General features: G+C 45.7%; 2 protein-coding genes across 2 annotated transcripts; one reads left to right on the forward strand and one right to left on the reverse strand.

The window, feature by feature from the left end:
- Positions 1-614: 614 nt before the first annotated feature.
- setd7 (SET domain containing 7, histone lysine methyltransferase) lies at positions 615-5,459 on the reverse strand. Its single transcript, XM_079250430.1, has 8 exons — positions 5,333-5,459; positions 4,070-4,199; positions 3,791-3,992; positions 3,505-3,694; positions 3,331-3,412; positions 3,140-3,257; positions 2,796-2,953; positions 615-1,054 (listed from the first exon to the last, which is right to left on the reverse strand). The coding sequence occupies exons 1-8, from the start codon at positions 5,370-5,372 to the stop codon at positions 823-825; spliced, it is 1,152 nt and encodes a 383-aa protein (XP_079106556.1). The 5' UTR covers positions 5,373-5,459; the 3' UTR covers positions 615-822.
- A 1,049-nt stretch (positions 5,460-6,508) lies between these two features.
- Positions 6,509-13,621, forward strand: mgst2 (microsomal glutathione S-transferase 2; the record flags this gene model as incomplete). Its single annotated transcript, XM_079250211.1, has 4 exons — positions 6,509-6,596; positions 11,583-11,682; positions 13,277-13,429; positions 13,513-13,621. Exons 1-4 carry the CDS (start codon positions 6,536-6,538, stop codon positions 13,619-13,621), a joined length of 423 nt encoding a protein of 140 aa, XP_079106337.1. The 5' UTR covers positions 6,509-6,535.
- Between the last annotated feature and the right edge of the window lie 3,610 nt (positions 13,622-17,231).

Consider the following 17,231-nt stretch of genomic DNA (forward strand, 5'->3'; position numbering starts at 1 on the left):
AAAAACGTGACAGATCTCTTTGCTCCTGAATCATTCCTTGCTCTCTGCAGCATTTATTTATTCTTTATTAGGTGAACTTTTTACGCAGCGCTTCAGAGGACTGTTAGATAATGTTCATCTGCACTTTTTTCAGGAGAAACGCAGATGATTTCCATGTCTCTGCATCTGGTTCTATAAGGACATTTCTGAATATAAATCAGCATGAACAGGATTTGGAACATAAGATTTATTATCAGCTGATTACGACTAACCTGCTACAACCGGACTCCGTACCGTTCTGTAGGCCACATTTTTGGCAGTTTCTATGACCGACTGAAATGACGCCCCTGGACTCTGAAGACCAGGACTCTGAGACCTATGAAAACCTGGACTCTGAGGTGTGATCAGGGATCTTCATGTTTTGTCCTGGTAGTTCTGCAGCATCCTAACTGTGAGGAAGTTTACATCATCTTTAATAAGAAACCGCTCCCTCTGCTCTGATGTTTTAAAAACTGATGTCAGAGACGGTGAATCAACTGAGCGGGAGGTTTTAGTGCAGTGGAGCGCGCTCAGAGGACGCCTGATGTGACTGGTCTGGGACACAACCAGGAAACATGTATGATGGTGTAAATAACACGTAAACAGCTGGTATAATAAAGTTACACTGAACATTTTAATAGCAGAAGTTTCAGCAGGAAATCTGTGATGAAGATGAGTGGTGATGAAGAGGACAGGGAGATGTGTATCCTCTGTGCTTTTCTTGCATAGATTAAGTGTAACTGAAGTCTCCGTCGTGTCCGAGGTGATTCGCTGTTTGGATCAGATAAAGTCTCTGGCGGGAGGTTACAAAGTGGCAGAGGGGGGGTCTTTCTGTCCCCCCGTCTTCGTCCTGCAGGGAGCCTCCTGTCTCTGCTGGAAGACCTCCAGCTCTTCCTTGTACCATTCAGGAGCTTCTGGGCCGTTCTTTCCGCTGGGCTCATGATCGTAGCCATAAGCAACTGTTAGCTCCTCCCCTTTCTGCACCGCCCTCAAGGTTCGGATGCATTTGATTGGTCCAAACCGTGGATGGACAAACCTGTCCAAACGAGAAACAAATGACACCAGAAAACGCAGGTTCAATACCTGAAACTGAGACCTGATCAGAAGTTTGTCCACCTGAAGACCCGTCTCATCCAGAGTCCCAGGGAGCAGAACGGAGAGACATCAGGCAAGTGTCATCCAAAGCCGGGGTGCCCAAAGTCGGTCCTCCAGGGCCGCTGTCCTGCGGGGTTTCCATGTATCCCTGCTCCAACACACCTGCTTCCACTTCATGGATCCAACAGCCAATGAAGTTCAGCACAATGACTGATTAGTTTGAGTCAGCTGTGTTGGAGCAGGGATCCATTGAAAAGCTGCAGGATTGTGGCCATGGAGGACCATCGCCATCTTGGGAGGGCCATGCGTGTCGTCTCACCCGGAAAATACAAATATGGGCAAAGAGGTGGAGCTGAGAGGGGGGCTGTGAGCGTCATGGTGGATGATTGACATTGAGCGAACTCCGAGCTTTCTGTAGCTAAGAGCTAACCGAGCTAACCCGGAGGTAACAGGAGCTAACCAGCTAACGGAGGTAAGCGGGCTAAAGCTAAGTCACGTTGTTAACCGGCTAAAAACCGCGGTTGTTCTACGTTCTTCTGACTTGAAGCTGGAGATTGGTACCTGTCAATCAAAAGGACACGCCCCTAAATATGCCGAATTTCAAGATTAAATTACTTTTAAACGGGCGAGTTAGAAAAAAATTCACTCCCCCCACAGTTGTCATGAAGGTAAACCTGACCTATTAAACCTAAAATGGGTTTTTGTACCAGGCTGTAAACGTGTTTATTCCTGCTGTAAACATGTTTATTCCTGCTGTAAACATGTTTATTACTGCTGTAAACATGTTTATTTCTGCTGTAAACATGTTTATTTCTGCTGTAAACATGTTTATTTCTGCTGTGAAGTTGGTCTTTTTAACATGGGAGTCTATGGGGATTTGCTCTGTTTTGCAGCCCCTAGTGGATGAAGGTGGAACTGCAGTTGTATGTACTTCATTAAAGGCTTCACTTTTAACCGCCGGAGGTTGCCTCTTGGTGGACATGAAATGAGTGAGTTTAGCTGAATTGACATTTTTATGTTCTGTTGTTGTGGTAAAGTGAAAACTGCAGGTCAGAGTGACCTGAGATCTTGTTTTTCTAAAGTTAAAGGAACGGTCACGGTGACCTGCAATGTTCTCTGTGGTAATGTTTTATGTAATGATTATCTGAGATCAAGTTTATCCAAGGGAAAAGTTGACGCAGGCACTGTGACCTAAACCTTGGCACGTCTTATTAAACTGCAAGCGAATGAAAACTGGAGGAAGGATGTGGACAGACGAATGGAAAATCGGGGGTTGGAGGAATGGAAAGGTTTAAAAGAATGCTGCACAGGAGAAGGAGAGAGATTTCAACCGATCCCTGCTACGCCGGCGAACTCTGTAATATGTATCTTATTCACAACACTCAGTAAATTGTTAAGTCTTTAAATACGCCATTGCCGTATCCTCCTTTTGCTGTGTGCCGTCTGGAAAGGCGCGTGGCCGCGGAGCCTGGCACGCGGCCGAGGTTCCCTCTGCGGAGCGACCAGAAAGGTACGCAACTCTTCTGAAAAGTTGGTATCTAATATCAAATATTATCATACCACACATCGATCGTCTCGTATCAAACATCAAACCTGATAAACGAAGACAAACGTCCAGAATCAGCCACCAGCTGGAAACCAGTTCCTCTGATGAAAGTCCCTGCAGACGTGTGTGTACTTACGGGTCGTATTTACAGTTGGGGGTGAAGGAGTGGTTGGCTTTGTGACCCAGGGAGGCGCAGTACACGTCGGTCCGGTCGAATGGCTGAGGGACGTCGATCACAGTGTCTTCGTCCAGAGAGATGGTGTTCCCATTAAGGGACCAGTCCCGACTGTCCACCTGGGGAGTCCACCAGACCACCAATCAGAACAGAGACAGTTTGTATCTCCTCAGGTCCAGCAGATCCTGGAGGACGGTTCTGATGAGAACCAGTTTATGTTTACCTGAACCAGCTGTATGTGTGTGTGTGTGTGGGGGGTGTGTGTGTGGGTGTGGGGGTGTGGGGGGGGGTGTGTGTGTATCAACCTCAGAGTGCGTGATCCGGACTCCGTTGTAAAAAGCCATCACCGTCTCGGCCTCAGCGTCCGTCTTGGCAAATAGACCCTGTCCCGCTCCTCGGATCAGAGAGTCAGCCACAAACACCCTGAAACACACCATGACGGAGTCGGAATTCCGGCTCATTCCGGCTCCAAGGTGCCGCACCAGAGGCGACCTACCTCTGGCTCTCATACGGGTCAGGAAGCAGCGCGTGCGTGGCCATGCAGGACGACGTGGACTTGTCGTAGGAGAAGACGGGACCTTGAAACAGGAAGTCATTCAGGTTTTTCCATCTGGAGGCGCTCCAGCTTCAGTCCAGGGGAAAAACTTGGAAAACTGAAGTTTCTACTTACTGTCGGCTGCGATCTGGAAGCACGGCCTTCCCGTTTGTTTGGCGCTGAGAGTGGCGAGCCGCGCCTCGATCAGTTCACCGTCCACAAAGCTTCCGTAGAGCGCCGTGCGGCCATCAGGGTAGATGTAGGCCACAGAGTCCCCGGTCATCTCCCCGTCCTCGTTCACCTGGCCGAACACGCAGCCCCCATCCTAGACCGTGACCACCAACACGCACAACACGCACACGTTAACCAGACGCCGCCATTTTCCCGATCAGACCAGGAAACATGCGGTGAGCAGACTCACAGGGTGGTACACCCAGCACTCTCCGTAGCGGCTGTTGTCCTTGTACTGGCCCTTAAACGCCAGCCGGCCTTCGCCATCGAATTCCTGAGCGGGTCCGTTGAGCTCGCCGTCCACGTACGTCCCGTTGAGAAAACTGCCGTCTTCGTGCGTGTACTGCCCCTGACCCTGCAAAGCATCATCCACGTAGAAACCCTCCAAGGTGCTGCAGAGGAACAAGGAAACGGCTGGAGGTGACCGGGTTCGGATCACATCGACCGGACCGGTGCAGCACATCTGTACCTGCCGTCGAAGAAGAAGAACTTCCCTTTCCCGTTCTTCTCTCCGTGGCTGAAGTGTCCTTCGAAGCGATCGCTGGATGAGAAGGTTACTGTACAGAAGCCATGAGGCTGGCCATCTTCATCCAACGGACCTGAACACACAAACAGGACCTCCGTCACACCCTCAGGCTCACAGGTAACTGTCCAGGTGTTCCTAAAGTTCGGGATATGACTCCGGGTGCTTCCATTTGATTAATAATTTTATTATGTTCCGCATCCAAGGTGTTTTTTTCTCACCCCATGGCCGCTAAATCCATTTAATATCCATTAATTCAAATAATCAAACAAACTTATCTCCACTATCTTCTAGTGGAACTCCTACACTTAGAAGTAATTTAATCTCGAAATTCAGCATATTTAGGGGCGTGTCCTTGTGATTGACCGGTACCTGATCTTCCGCTTCAAGTTAGAAGAACGTAGAACAACCGCGGTTTTTAGCCACTATTTATGATCATTTCACCCTTCTGCACTGGCTTCCAGTTAGTTTTAGGACCCACTACAAGATTTTATTTATTGTTTTTAAAGCCTGAAATGATTTGGCTCCCTTGTATCTGTCAGAGTTGTTTCATCAACATGCTCCAGCCAAGACTCTTAGGTCCTCTTCACAACTATTACTTAAGGTCCCATTGGCCAGATTAAAATCCAGGGGTGATTGGGCCTTTTCCGTTGCTGCTCCTAAGATATGGAATAGCCTTCCCCTTCACATCAGAGCTGCTCAATCTGTCTCTGATTTTAAGTCTGTCCTTAAAACCCACTTCTTTGCGCTGGCATTTGGTCGTACCTGAGCTTTTTCTTGTGTATTTTAATTTAGAGTGCCGGGGGCGTGGGCCCTCGGCACTCTAAAGTGTATTAACACCCCTGTCTTCATTATTTAACCTGTGCACGAGACAACCAGGATTGTTAATATCACGCGGTTTAATTACGTCTCTTCTCCAGCAGCAACCCTGCAATTCTCACGTCTTCATCAGACCATCTTCACCACTAAAACCAGCGCTAACTTTCCAGTCTGGAGACATCCAGCAGCCGCGCGAGCAGCGGGACTCTGGCGTCTCCCACACCGACCTCAGCCCTCTCTCAGGCGGGTTGGCGTCAGAAACTGAGCCCGCGGTGCTCCGGAGGCCTCCGGCTCGCTTGTCTGGAGAATCTGGATCTGAACTCTGAAACATCACCGGGATGCGTGTCCGGTGTTCCGCGCGCAGCGTTCAGTGCCAGACACGTGACCCACCTTCCACCACCTCCTCCACGTCGTCCTCGTCGCTGTCCATGGAGGCTGCGGGTCGGAGCACACCGAAACACGGCGGCACGTGGAAGCTCCCCCCGCCCAGTCAGCGGACCTGCGTGACACTGCCGCCCCACGCCACGCAAAACTGTCACGCAGGTCGGACTGAGAGGAAGAGGTGGACTCTGGGACCAGAAGGGTCCAGAACAGGGCCAGACTCTTCTTAGTCCAGTTCCACATTCAGCTCAACCGGGTCTTCACCCGGTCCGAACCCGTAAAATACACATAATAATACACAATAATAAACTTTAACTAATAAAAACTCCAACTTTTCTCTTTGTTTCAGTACAAAGAAGTACAAATACTTCATCGAGATATTTCTATGATGTCAGAGAGATGGAAAAGATGGAGCAAGTTTTCCTGCTGCTGTGGAAATTACACACAAATCCTTACATTATGTACACTTACTTTCACTGTAGTATTACAACTACTTTCATTATAGTATTACTTACTTTATTATAATAGTACACTTACTGTCATTGTAGTATTAAAAATACTTTTATTATCGTATTTCTTACTTTTATTGTAGCATCACAACTACTGTTGTCATAGTATTACTTACTTTCATTGTAGTCATACTTTTAATATAGTACTACACTTACTTTTATTATAGCATTACACTACTTTCATTGTAGTATTACACTACTTTCATTGTAGTATGACTTACTTTTATTTTAGTATCACAACTACTTTTATTATAGTATTACTTACTTTTATTGTAGTATTACTCTTACTTTTGTTGTAGTATATCACTGACTTTTATCAATATATTAGGTACTTTAGTCAGTCCAGTTTTTTATTTTATTCGAAAGTAAAAGTTTACATCTTCTCTGACCACATCCATCCTAGGCCGGTTCTGGGCCCCGAGCCTTATGTTTGACCTCCTGATGTAGAAGTTGATCTGATGATTCTTGCATCAGACGGTAAACACCAGATGAACGTGGATGAGGTTGTCGTCACGGAGACACAACACACTCTGTAACTGGTCAAACATGTCAGCTCATGTTGTGGGATGGCCTTCCTCCTCCTCCTCCCCCTCCTCCTCCTCCTCCTCCCCCTCCTCCTCCTCCCCCTCCTCCTCCTCCTCCTCCTCCCCCTCCTCCTCCTCCTGGTTCTGTAAGCGTGTCCCAGCAGATCTCAGTCTCAGCTATGGACCTGGACTCTCTGTACCTGTTGGCTGCTGTGTCTCTGCTGTCCAGCATGCAGATGGGTGAGTTAACCAACCACTGGTTTAAGATCTGGTTAGTTGCAGGTTGTTAAAGTAATGACGACCCGGATCCAGACTTTCTGGAGGCGTTTCCTTCCTCAGTTCCAGATTAAACAACCTGCAGCAAGGTGTGTGTGTGTGGGTGTGTGCAAGAGAGAGAGAGAGTGAGAAGTTAAATGGCGGCAATGAGAAACAAAAAAACGTCAAATTGACAAATTGGACAAAAAGAGTCTCGTCCACGTTGGATCCTTGTGAAGCTTCTGGACGAAATGTTGGATCCTGGTGACATTTCTGGACTAAATGTTGGATCCTGGTGACATTTCTGGACTAAATGTTGGATCCTGGTGACATTTCTGGACTAAATGTTGGATCCTGGTGACATTTCTGGACTAAATGTTGGATCCTGGTGACACTTCTGGACTGAATGTTGGATCCTGGTGACACTTCTGGACTGAATGTTGGATCCTTGTGAAGCTTCTGGACGAAATGTTGGATCCTGGTGACACTTCTGGACTAAATGTTGGATCCTGGTGACATTTCTGGACTAAATGTTGGATCCTGGTGACATTTCTGGACTAAATGTTGGATCCTGGTGACATTTCTGGACTGAATGTTGGATCCTGGTGACACTTCTGGACTGAATGTTGGATCCTGGTGACACTTCTGGACTGAATGTTGGATCCTTGTGAAGCTTCTGGACGAAATGTTGGATCCTGGTGACACTTCTGGACTAAATGTTGGATCCTGGTGACACTTCTGGACTGAATGTTGGATCCTGGTGACACTTCTGGACTGAATGTTGGATCCTTGTGAAGCTTCTGGACGAAATGTTGGATCCTGGTGACACTTCTGGACTAAATGTTGGATCCTGGTGACACTTCTGGACTAAATGTTGGATCCTGGTGACACTTCTGGACTAAATGTTGGATCCTGGTGACACTTCTGGACTGAATGTTGGATCCTTGTGAAGCTTCTGGACGAAATGTTGGATCCTGGTGACACTTCTGGACTAAACGTTGGATCCTGGTGACATTTCTGGACTGAATGTTGGATCCTGGTGACATTTCTGGACTAAATGTTGGATCCTGGTGACACTTCTGGACTAAACGTTGGATCCTGGTGACACTCCTGGACTAAATGTTGGATCCTGGTGAAACTTCTGGACTGAATAATGGATCCTGGTGACACGTCTGGACTAAACGTTGGATCCTTGTGAAGCTTCTGGACTAAATGTTGGATCCTGGTGACACTTCTGGACTGAATAATGGATCCTGGTGACACTTCTGGACTAAATGTTGGATCCTGGTGACACTTCTGGACTAAACGTTGGATCCTGGTGAAACTTCTGGACTAAATGTTGAATCCTGGTGACATTTCTGGACTAAATGTTGGATCCTGGTGACACTTCTGGACTGAATGTTGGATCCTGGTGACACTTCTGGACTAAACGTTGGATCCTGGTGACACTCCTGGACTAAATGTTGGATCCTGGTGAAACTTCTGGACTGAATAATGGATCCTGGTGACAAGTCTGGACTAAACGTTGGATCCTGGTGAAACTTCTGGACTAAACGTTGGATCCTTGTGAAGCTTCTGGACGAAACGTTGGATCCTGGTGACACTTCTGGACTAAACGTTGGATCCTGGTGACACTTCTGGACTAAACGTTGGATCCTGGTGACATTTCTGGACTGAATGTTGGATCCTGGTGAAACTTCTGGACTAAATGTTGGATCCTGGTGACACTTCTGGACTGAATGTTGGATCCTTGTGAAGCTTCTGGACGAAATGTTGGATCCTGGTGAAACTTCTGGACTAAACGTTGGATCCTTGTGAAGCTTCTGGACTAAATGTTGGATCCTGGTGACACTTCTGGACTGAATGTTGGATCCTGGTGACACTTCTGGACTAAACGTTGGATCCTGGTGACATTTCTGGACTAAATGTTGGATCCTGGTGACACTTCTGGACTGAATGTTGGATCCTGGTGACACTTCTGGACTGAATGTTGGATCCTGGTGACACTTCTGGACTAAATGTTGGATCCTGGTGACACTTCTGGACTGAATGTTGGATCCTTGTGAAGCTTCTGGACGAAATGTTGGATCCTGGTGAAACTTCTGGACTAAACGTTGGATCCTTGTGAAGCTTCTGGACTAAATGTTGGATCCTGGTGACACTTCTGGACTGAATAATGGATCCTGGTGACACTTCTGGACTAAACGTTGGATGCTGGTGACACTTCTGGACTAAATGTTGGATCCTGGTGACACTTCTGGACTAAATGTTGGATCCTGGTGACACTTCTGGACTAAACGTTGGATCCTGGTGAAACTTCTGGACTAAATGTTGGATCCTGGTGACATTTCTGGACTAAACGTTGGATCCTGGTGACATTTCTGGACTAAATGTTGGATCCTGGTGACACTTCTGGACTAAATGTTGGATCCTGGTGACACTTCTGGACTGAATGTTGGATCCTTGTGAAGCTTCTGGACGAAATGTTGGATCCTGGTGACATTTCTGGACTAAACGTTGGATCCTGGTGACACTTCTGGACTAAATGTTGGATCCTGGTGACACTTCTGGACTGAATGTTGGATCCTTGTGAAGCTTCTGGACGAAATGTTGGATCCTGGTGAAACTTCTGGACTAAACGTTGGATCCTTGTGAAGCTTCTGGACTAAATGTTGGATCCTGGTGACACTTCTGGACTGAATGTTGGATCCTGGTGACACTTCTGGACTAAACGTTGGATGCTGGTGAAACCTCTGGACTAAACGTTGGATCCTGGTGACACTTCTGGACTGAATGTTGGATCCTTGTGAAGCTTCTGGACGAAATGTTGGATCCTGGTGACATTTCTGGACTAAACGTTGGATCCTGGTGACACTTCTGGACTAAATGTTGGATCCTGGTGACACTTCTGGACTGAATGTTGGATCCTTGTGAAGCTTCTGGACGAAATGTTGGATCCTGGTGAAACTTCTGGACTAAACGTTGGATCCTTGTGAAGCTTCTGGACTAAATGTTGGATCCTGGTGACACTTCTGGACTGAATGTTGGATCCTGGTGACACTTCTGGACTAAACGTTGGATGCTGGTGAAACCTCTGGACTAAACGTTGGATCCTGGTGACACTTCTGGACTAAATGTTGGATCCTGGTGAAACTTCTGGACTAAACGTTGGATCCTGGTGAAACTTCTGGACTAAATGTTGGATCCTGGTGACATTTCTGGACTAAATGTTGGATCCTGGTGACACTTCTGGACTAAATGTTGGATCCTGGTGACATTTCTGGACTAAATGTTGGATCCTGGTGACACTTCTGGACTGAATGTTGGATCCTGGTGAAACTTCTGGACTGAATGTTGGATCCTGGTGACACTTCTGGACTAAATGTTGGATCCTGGTGACACTTCTGGACTGAATGTTGGATCCTGGTGACACTTCTGGACTGAATGTTGGATCCTGGTGACACTTCTGGACTGAATGTTGGATCCTGGTGACACTTCTGGACTGAATGTTGGATCCTGGTGACACTTCTGGACTAAATGTTGGATCCTGGTGACACTTCTGGACTAAACGTTGGATCCTGGTGACACTTCTGGACTAAATGTTGGATCCTGGTGACACTTCTGGACTAAACGTTGGATCCTGGTGACACTTCTGGACTAAACGTTGGATCCTGGTGAAACCTCTGGACTAAACGTTGGATCCTGGTGACACTTCTGGACTAAATGTTGGATCCTGGTGAAACTTCTGGACTGAATAATGGCTCCTGGTGACACGTCTGGACTAAACATTGGATCCTGGTGAAACTTCTGGACTAAACGTTGGTTCCTGGTGACCATTCTGGACTAAACGTTGGATCCTGGTGACACTTCTGGACTAAATGTTGAATCCTGGTGACATTTCTGGACTAAATGTTGAATCCTGGTGACACTTCTGGACTGAACGTTGGATCCTGGTGACACTTCTGGACTAAATGTTGGATCCTGGTGAAACTTCTGGACTGAATAATGGATCCTGGTGACACTTCTGGACTAAACGTTGGATCCTGGTGACACTTCTGGACTAAACGTTGGATCCTGATGAAACTTCTGGACTAAACATTGGATCCTGGTGAAACTTCTGGACTAAATGTTGGATCCTGGTGAAACTTCTGGACTAAACATTGGATCCTGGTGAAACTTCTGGACTGAATGTTGGATCCTGGTGACACTTCTGGACTAAATGTTGGATCCTGGTGACACTTCTGGACTAAACGTTGGATCCTGGTGACACTTCTGGACTAAATGTTGGATCCTGGTGACACTTCTGGACTAAATGTTGGATCCTGGTGACACTTCTGGACTAAACGTTGGATCCTGGTGAAACCTCTGGACTAAACGTTGGATCCTGGTGACACTTCTGGACTAAATGTTGGATCCTGGTGACACTTCTGGACTAAACGTTGGATCCTGGTGAAACCTCTGGACTAAACGTTGGATCCTGGTGACACTTCTGGACTAAATGTTGGATCCTGGTGAAACTTCTGGACTGAATGTTGGATCCTGGTGACACTTCTGGACTAAACGTTGGATCCTGGTGACACTTCTGGACTAAACGTTGGATCCTGATGAAACTTCTGGACTAAACATTGGATCCTGGTGAAACTTCTGGACTAAACGTTGGATCCTGGTGAAACTTCTGGACTAAACATTGGATCCTGGTGAAACTTCTGGACTAAACGTTGGATCCTGGTGACACTTCTGGACTAAACATTGGATCCTGGTGAAACTTCTGGACTAAACGTTGGATCCTGGTGACACTTCTGGACTAAATGTTGGATCCAACATGCTCATGCTTGTTGTGAGGGTGACTGAAGTGACTGACATGTTTGTTAGCCGTTAGCTTCCTGTACTTTCCTCTACCATCTCCGCCAATCAGCATGAACGTTGGACATCTCCATGCTGACCTAGTTTCTCCTCCATATCTACTCTCAGGGTACTTGGCCCGGAGAGTCGGATGGTCCAGGATGGCCCATAAGATCCTGCCTCCTGCTGTCACTGGACCCCCAGAGTTTGAGCGGATTTTCCGAGCACAGTGAGTGTCCCACAGGCACAGTCAGACTGATGTCTCAGGTTAACGGCAGGCTGGAAGATAAAACATCAGAATATTCTAATTTTATCTCAGTGTTTGCAGCTTTGACTGAACTGTGGAAGTATCTCCCCGTCTTTAATATAAAGCGTTATTGTTCGATTTGAGAGCAAGATTTCTTGTTTTCATATTGAAATATCACATTGCTCAGACCCTAAAAGTCCCTTCTTCTTCTCGAATGTATCGTTCTTCTCTGGTCCTGTTCTCAAGTTTAGGATTGCATGTTCAGATCAGGGATGATATTTGGAATACTGTTACTGTGGAATCAATACTTCAATATCAGACAGTAAGAATATAGGATTTGATACTTTTACGAGTATTGAGATACCACTCTGCGTTTCTTCATGATGTTTCTCCTTTTACTTCTGATGGTTTTAGGCACTAAAACGTCATGTGAAGCGGAGGAACGATGTCGTCCATCTGTGTCACATGACCATGGTAGCTCATCAGATGTCATGTCATCATGATGCTACTACTGATGCTTGATATTTTACTGGCTTCTTGCAGTTTATTGCACATTCTGTTATATTTTCTCTATCATGTCTTACATATATTTTTATTTTACATTTAATGAATCTAAATACTTTTATATTTTTTGTTCAATTATTTCTATCATTTTTAGATTTTTTGTTTTATTTTTGTTTGATTTACTCATCAGTATAATTTAATATTGTTTTAGAAGCATTTCTTTGAAGTACTAACATTATTAAGTCTAGGAATATTCCATATTGCCCTTGTATTAAAGATATTCATGCACACTGTAAAATTGTGCTTTTCCTTTAAAGAAGTATTGATAACAAATCAAGAGATTATGGAAGTGATTTTATATAAAACCACAGATAATTTTTATAAGGAAAACAGCAGAAAGGAGAAATTATGGCTGGAGATATCAACAGTTTTGGAATTAGATGGTGAGTTTAACATACTTAATAACATAAATATGTTCTTTTTAAGGCTTCGGGCCATTCAGAGGTCACAAGCAGTTGCAGTATCATGATGACATCTGATAGGCTGCCGTAATCATGTGACACAGAAGGATCGCACTGTGGCTGGGTTTCTCATGGACATTTATTGCCTAAAACTCAGAATTAAGAACAAATGTTATGTTGGTATATCCATACTTGGAACAGTACCAAATCCGATATTTTGAATGGCAGATACTGAGGTATCAACGTCACAGTGTTGATGCACTTACCCCTGTTCTTAAGAAGAAAGCAGAATTTTGAAAGAAAACTATATATTTGAGAACAAGAGGGGACTTTATGTGTGTGAGAGCAGAGTTTTGAGAAAAAGCATAATAATATTTGAGTATAAAATAAAATCTTGCTCTCAAATGGAGTGGTTACATTCCTATTGGAGACGGGGAGATTTGTCCAAACACGGAACAAACAGAAATGACTGATGTGCATGAAGACGTCTGGCAATATAAATGTAGCTGAAATAAAATAGTAAATGAGTGTTTTAATTCCATGAAGTAAATGAATGAAGCGAGAGCGCTGTGTCCTCCTGATGAAGCTGAACCTTAACGCTGTGGTTTCAGTCAGAACTGTGTGGAGTTTTATCCCATCTTCCTGGTGATGCTGTGGACCAGCGGCGTGTTCTTCAGCGACGCAGCTGCAGCTGCTGCAGGGATGCTCTACATGGTGGCGCGACAGCTGTATTTCAACGGATACATCCAGTCCACCAAGAAAAGGTCATGATTCCGGCTAAGTGTGATGTGCAGGATGGCGACCATGAAGGAATCATGTTGGATTTGCTTTTGCCGTCTGTTTCCAGGTTACCGGGCTTTTACATGGCCTTGGCTGCTCTTGGTATTCTGTGTCTTCTGGGATTGGCTGGAATAGCTCGTGGGATACTGCGGAAACATTTCCACATCCACCTGTGAAGTCTGGGAAGGATGCTTCAGAGTCACGGCCTGTTTTTAATCAACATAAACATGTTTCGTCCATATGGTGTGGAGTCTTTATTCGTCTCTAATCCTGCTTTCATAAACATGGTTGAGTCTCAGAGATGTGAAGATTTTACAGACTTTCCTTTAAAACACTGTAAACTCACATAATGCAGCACCGATGCTGAATGACACGTTACTGGTTCCCATTCTGGATCCCACAGCAGAAGTCACTGGATGGATGGCTGGATGGAGGGATGGATGGAGGGAGGGAGGGATGAATGGATGGAGGGAGGGATGGAGGGATGGAGGGATGGATGAAGGAATGGATGGATGGATGAATGGATGGATGGATAGATGATGGATGAATGGAGGGATGGATGGATGGGTCGATGGATGAATGAAGGGATGGATGAATAGTGGGATGGATGGATGGAGGGAGGGATGGATGGATGAATAGTGGGATGGACGGATGGAGGGAGGGATGGATGAATGGAGGGATGGATGGATGAATAGTGGGATGGATGGATGGAGGGAGGGATGGATGGATGAATGGAGGGATGGATGGATGAATGGAGGGAGGGATGGATGAATGGAGGGATGGATGGATGTGACCCTCTGCTTTATAGCAGATTATCTAAACAACATCCAGGTGGGGATGAAGGTCTGAGGTGACACAGTGAGGATGACTACAGATGAAGAGGAGAGGTTTTATGATATCTCACTACATGTTGGTCAGGTTCAGATTTAAATTTGTCCCCATTAAAGTCAGCTGGGGACTGCAGATCTGCAGATGGAATAAAAGTAATCATTTAAAAAAGAAAACAACTTTTTTTTTTCAGAAGAAGGAAAAACTCTCCGGCCAGATTAATATTAAATAATGTTTTATTTATTAGAAAAATATGTCTTCAAACAAAATTTTATGGATGGACAAACCACGCCTGAACCCAAAGAGCCTCCTCTTTGTCCTCGCAGGTGGTGAGGACTGGACGTTCACCTGTCTGGAATATAGTGCTGTAGGGAGAGTCTGTGTCCAGCAGGTGGAGCCATCGGTCCACTTTATCCCTGAGAGAGTTTCGTTGCGTTCTTCTTCTCTGAACTGGTTAAACCTGAATGTGCACCTGCAACACAGGTAGGAGAGAGAGTGTTAAACGGTACAAACCAGGAAGAGTCACATGACCAGAGCCAGGGAACACAGCTAGCCTTCTTCACTCTGTCCAACCTACATTTACACAAAGTCAGTTTCAGGACACACCTGTTCCAGGTGACCTCATCTCACTGAAGATGAGTCTAACCCAGATCCAGATTCATCTGGATGTTTCATCTCTACGTGTCTGAGGGGGTGTCCAAACTTTTACACACGTCTCATCTACCATGTCTGTCACGTCGCCGCTCGTCGTTTCATGTCTTTAGTTTGAACACAAAGGTCTCCTGTAGGACTAGGACCAGGACTAGGACCAGGGCTAGGACTAGGACTGGGACCAGGGCTAGGACCAGGACTGGGACCAGGACTAGGACTAAGAGAAGGACTAGGACCAGGACTAGGACCGGGACCAGGACTAAGAGTAGGAACCAGGACTAGGACTAGAACAAGGACTGGGACCAGGACTAAATTTTCCTGTAACAGATATGCAATAACACAAAATTATATATGAAGTTTTATAATAGTTGGGCGCTTCATGTCAGTTCTAGGATAGTTCTAGGATGGTTCTAGGATAGTTCTAGGATGGTTCTACAACAGTTCTAGGATGGTTCTAGGATAGTTCTAGGATGGTTCTATGACAGTTCTAGGATGGTTCTAGGATAGTTCTAGGATGGTTCTAGGATAGTTCTAGGATGGTTCTACGACAGTTCTAGGATGGTTCTAGGATAGTTCTAGGATGGTTCTAGGATAGTTCTAGGATGGTTCTACAACAGTTCTAGGATGGTTCTAGGATAGTTCTAGGATGGTTCTAGGATAGTTCTAGGATGGTTCTACAACAGTTCTAGGATGATTCTAGGATAGTTCTAGGATGGTTCTACAACAGTTCTAGGATGATTCTAGGATAGTTCTAGGATGGTTCTACGACAGTTTTAGTAGAGTTCTAGGACAGTTCTAGAACAGTTCTAGGATGGTTCTAGGACAGATCTAGAACAGTTCTAGTACAGTTCTAGAACAGGTCTAGGATGGTTCTAGGACAGGTCTAGGACAGTTCTAGGTCAGTTCTAGGATGGTTTTAGGACAGGTATAGAACAGTTCTAGAAAAGGTCTAGGATGGTTCTAGGACAGGTCTAGGACAGTTCTAGGTCAGTTCTAGGTCAGTTCTAGGATGGTTCTAGGACAGGTTTACAACAGTTCTAGGACAGTTCTAGGTCAGTTCAAGGCTGGTTCTATAACAGTTCTAGGATAGTTTTACGACTGGTCTAGGTCAGTTGTGGGACACTTGTTCAGGCGACTCGTCAGGCGGTCCAGGACCTCCAGTCTGATGGTGACAGCAGAGAAACAGCAAGCTGTGACTGAACACGCCTTGACACGTTCTGTCCCAGTTAAAGCTCCAGTACAACTGAACCAGGACTTCCGGCAGGTTCTGGGTTCTGACCTCACTCAGCAGAGCCCAGACATCGGAGTCGGAGTGAACCACCAGGCGCAGAGCGGAGACCGGCTGCAGAGCCACGTCCACTTCCCCTGCAGCCACGCCGTTCTCGAACGCACCTGAAACACACATGGAAAGATGAAGGTCCAGCTGATGGTTCCACGGCAACGAGATGCTGCAGGTTCACCGCGACCAGAAGGAAAACCAGCTGAATCTGCATCATCCTTATCATCATCTTCATCATCATCATCATCCTTATCATCTTCATCATCCTCCTCATTCTCCTCATCCTCATCATCATCATTCTCATCCTCATCCTCTGCATCATCCTCATCCTCATCATCCTCATCATTCTCATCCTCATCCTCATCATCATCATTCTCATCCTCATCCTCATCATCTGCATCATCCTCATCATCCTCATTCTCATCATCATTCTCATCATCATCCTCATTATCCTCATCATCCTCATCATCCTCATCCTCCTTATCATCATCATCCTCATTATCCTCCTCATTCTCCTAACCTTCATCATCATCCTCCTCCTCATCCTCATCGTCCTCATCATCATCCTCCTCATTCTCCTCATCCTCATCATCATCCTCCTCATTCTCCTCATCATCATCATCCTCATCATCACATCCAGCTGCTGCAGCATCCAGTAAAAACTGATTCTTCAGATCACATGACCTGCTGAGCAAACCAAGACTCGTCAGGACTGTGATGATGGTGATGATGACGATGATGATGACGATGATGAAGATGATGATGATGATTCCAGCTGCCATCCGACACAGATGAACAGTGAAACTTACTTCATAATTTTTACTTCAATAAAAACGTCGTTTAAGCTGAAAAGTTTTCTGGAATGATTTAATAAAATGTGTCTCAATGAAGCTGCTTCAGAGTTGAACCATGTTTCAGTGTCGTCGTTTGTGTCAGGTAGGGTTTTCCTGTTCCACTAGATCACTGAAAGGTGGAGTAACACCTGGAGGGAGGATGTGTGTGTGTGCGTGTGTGTGTGTGTGTGTGTG

This window comes from Telmatherina bonti, assembly GCF_933228915.1.
Source record: "Telmatherina bonti genome assembly, chromosome: 12".
NCBI lineage: Eukaryota > Metazoa > Chordata > Actinopteri > Atheriniformes > Telmatherinidae > Telmatherina > Telmatherina bonti.

Bases quoted from the DNA above. Each gene is read 5' to 3' on its own strand.
- setd7 (XM_079250430.1), bottom strand. From the start codon at position 5,372: ATGGACAGCGACGAGGACGACGTGGAGGAGGTGGTGGAAG. The intron at 3,695-3,790 runs GTGAGTCTGCTC...GTCACGGTCTAG, and splicing joins AGTGCTGGGTGTACCACCCT to GATGGGGGCTGCGTGTTCGG. The intron at 1,055-2,795 runs GTAAGTACACAC...TCGTTTGGACAG, and splicing joins CCCAACTGTAAATACGACCC to GTTTGTCCATCCACGGTTTG.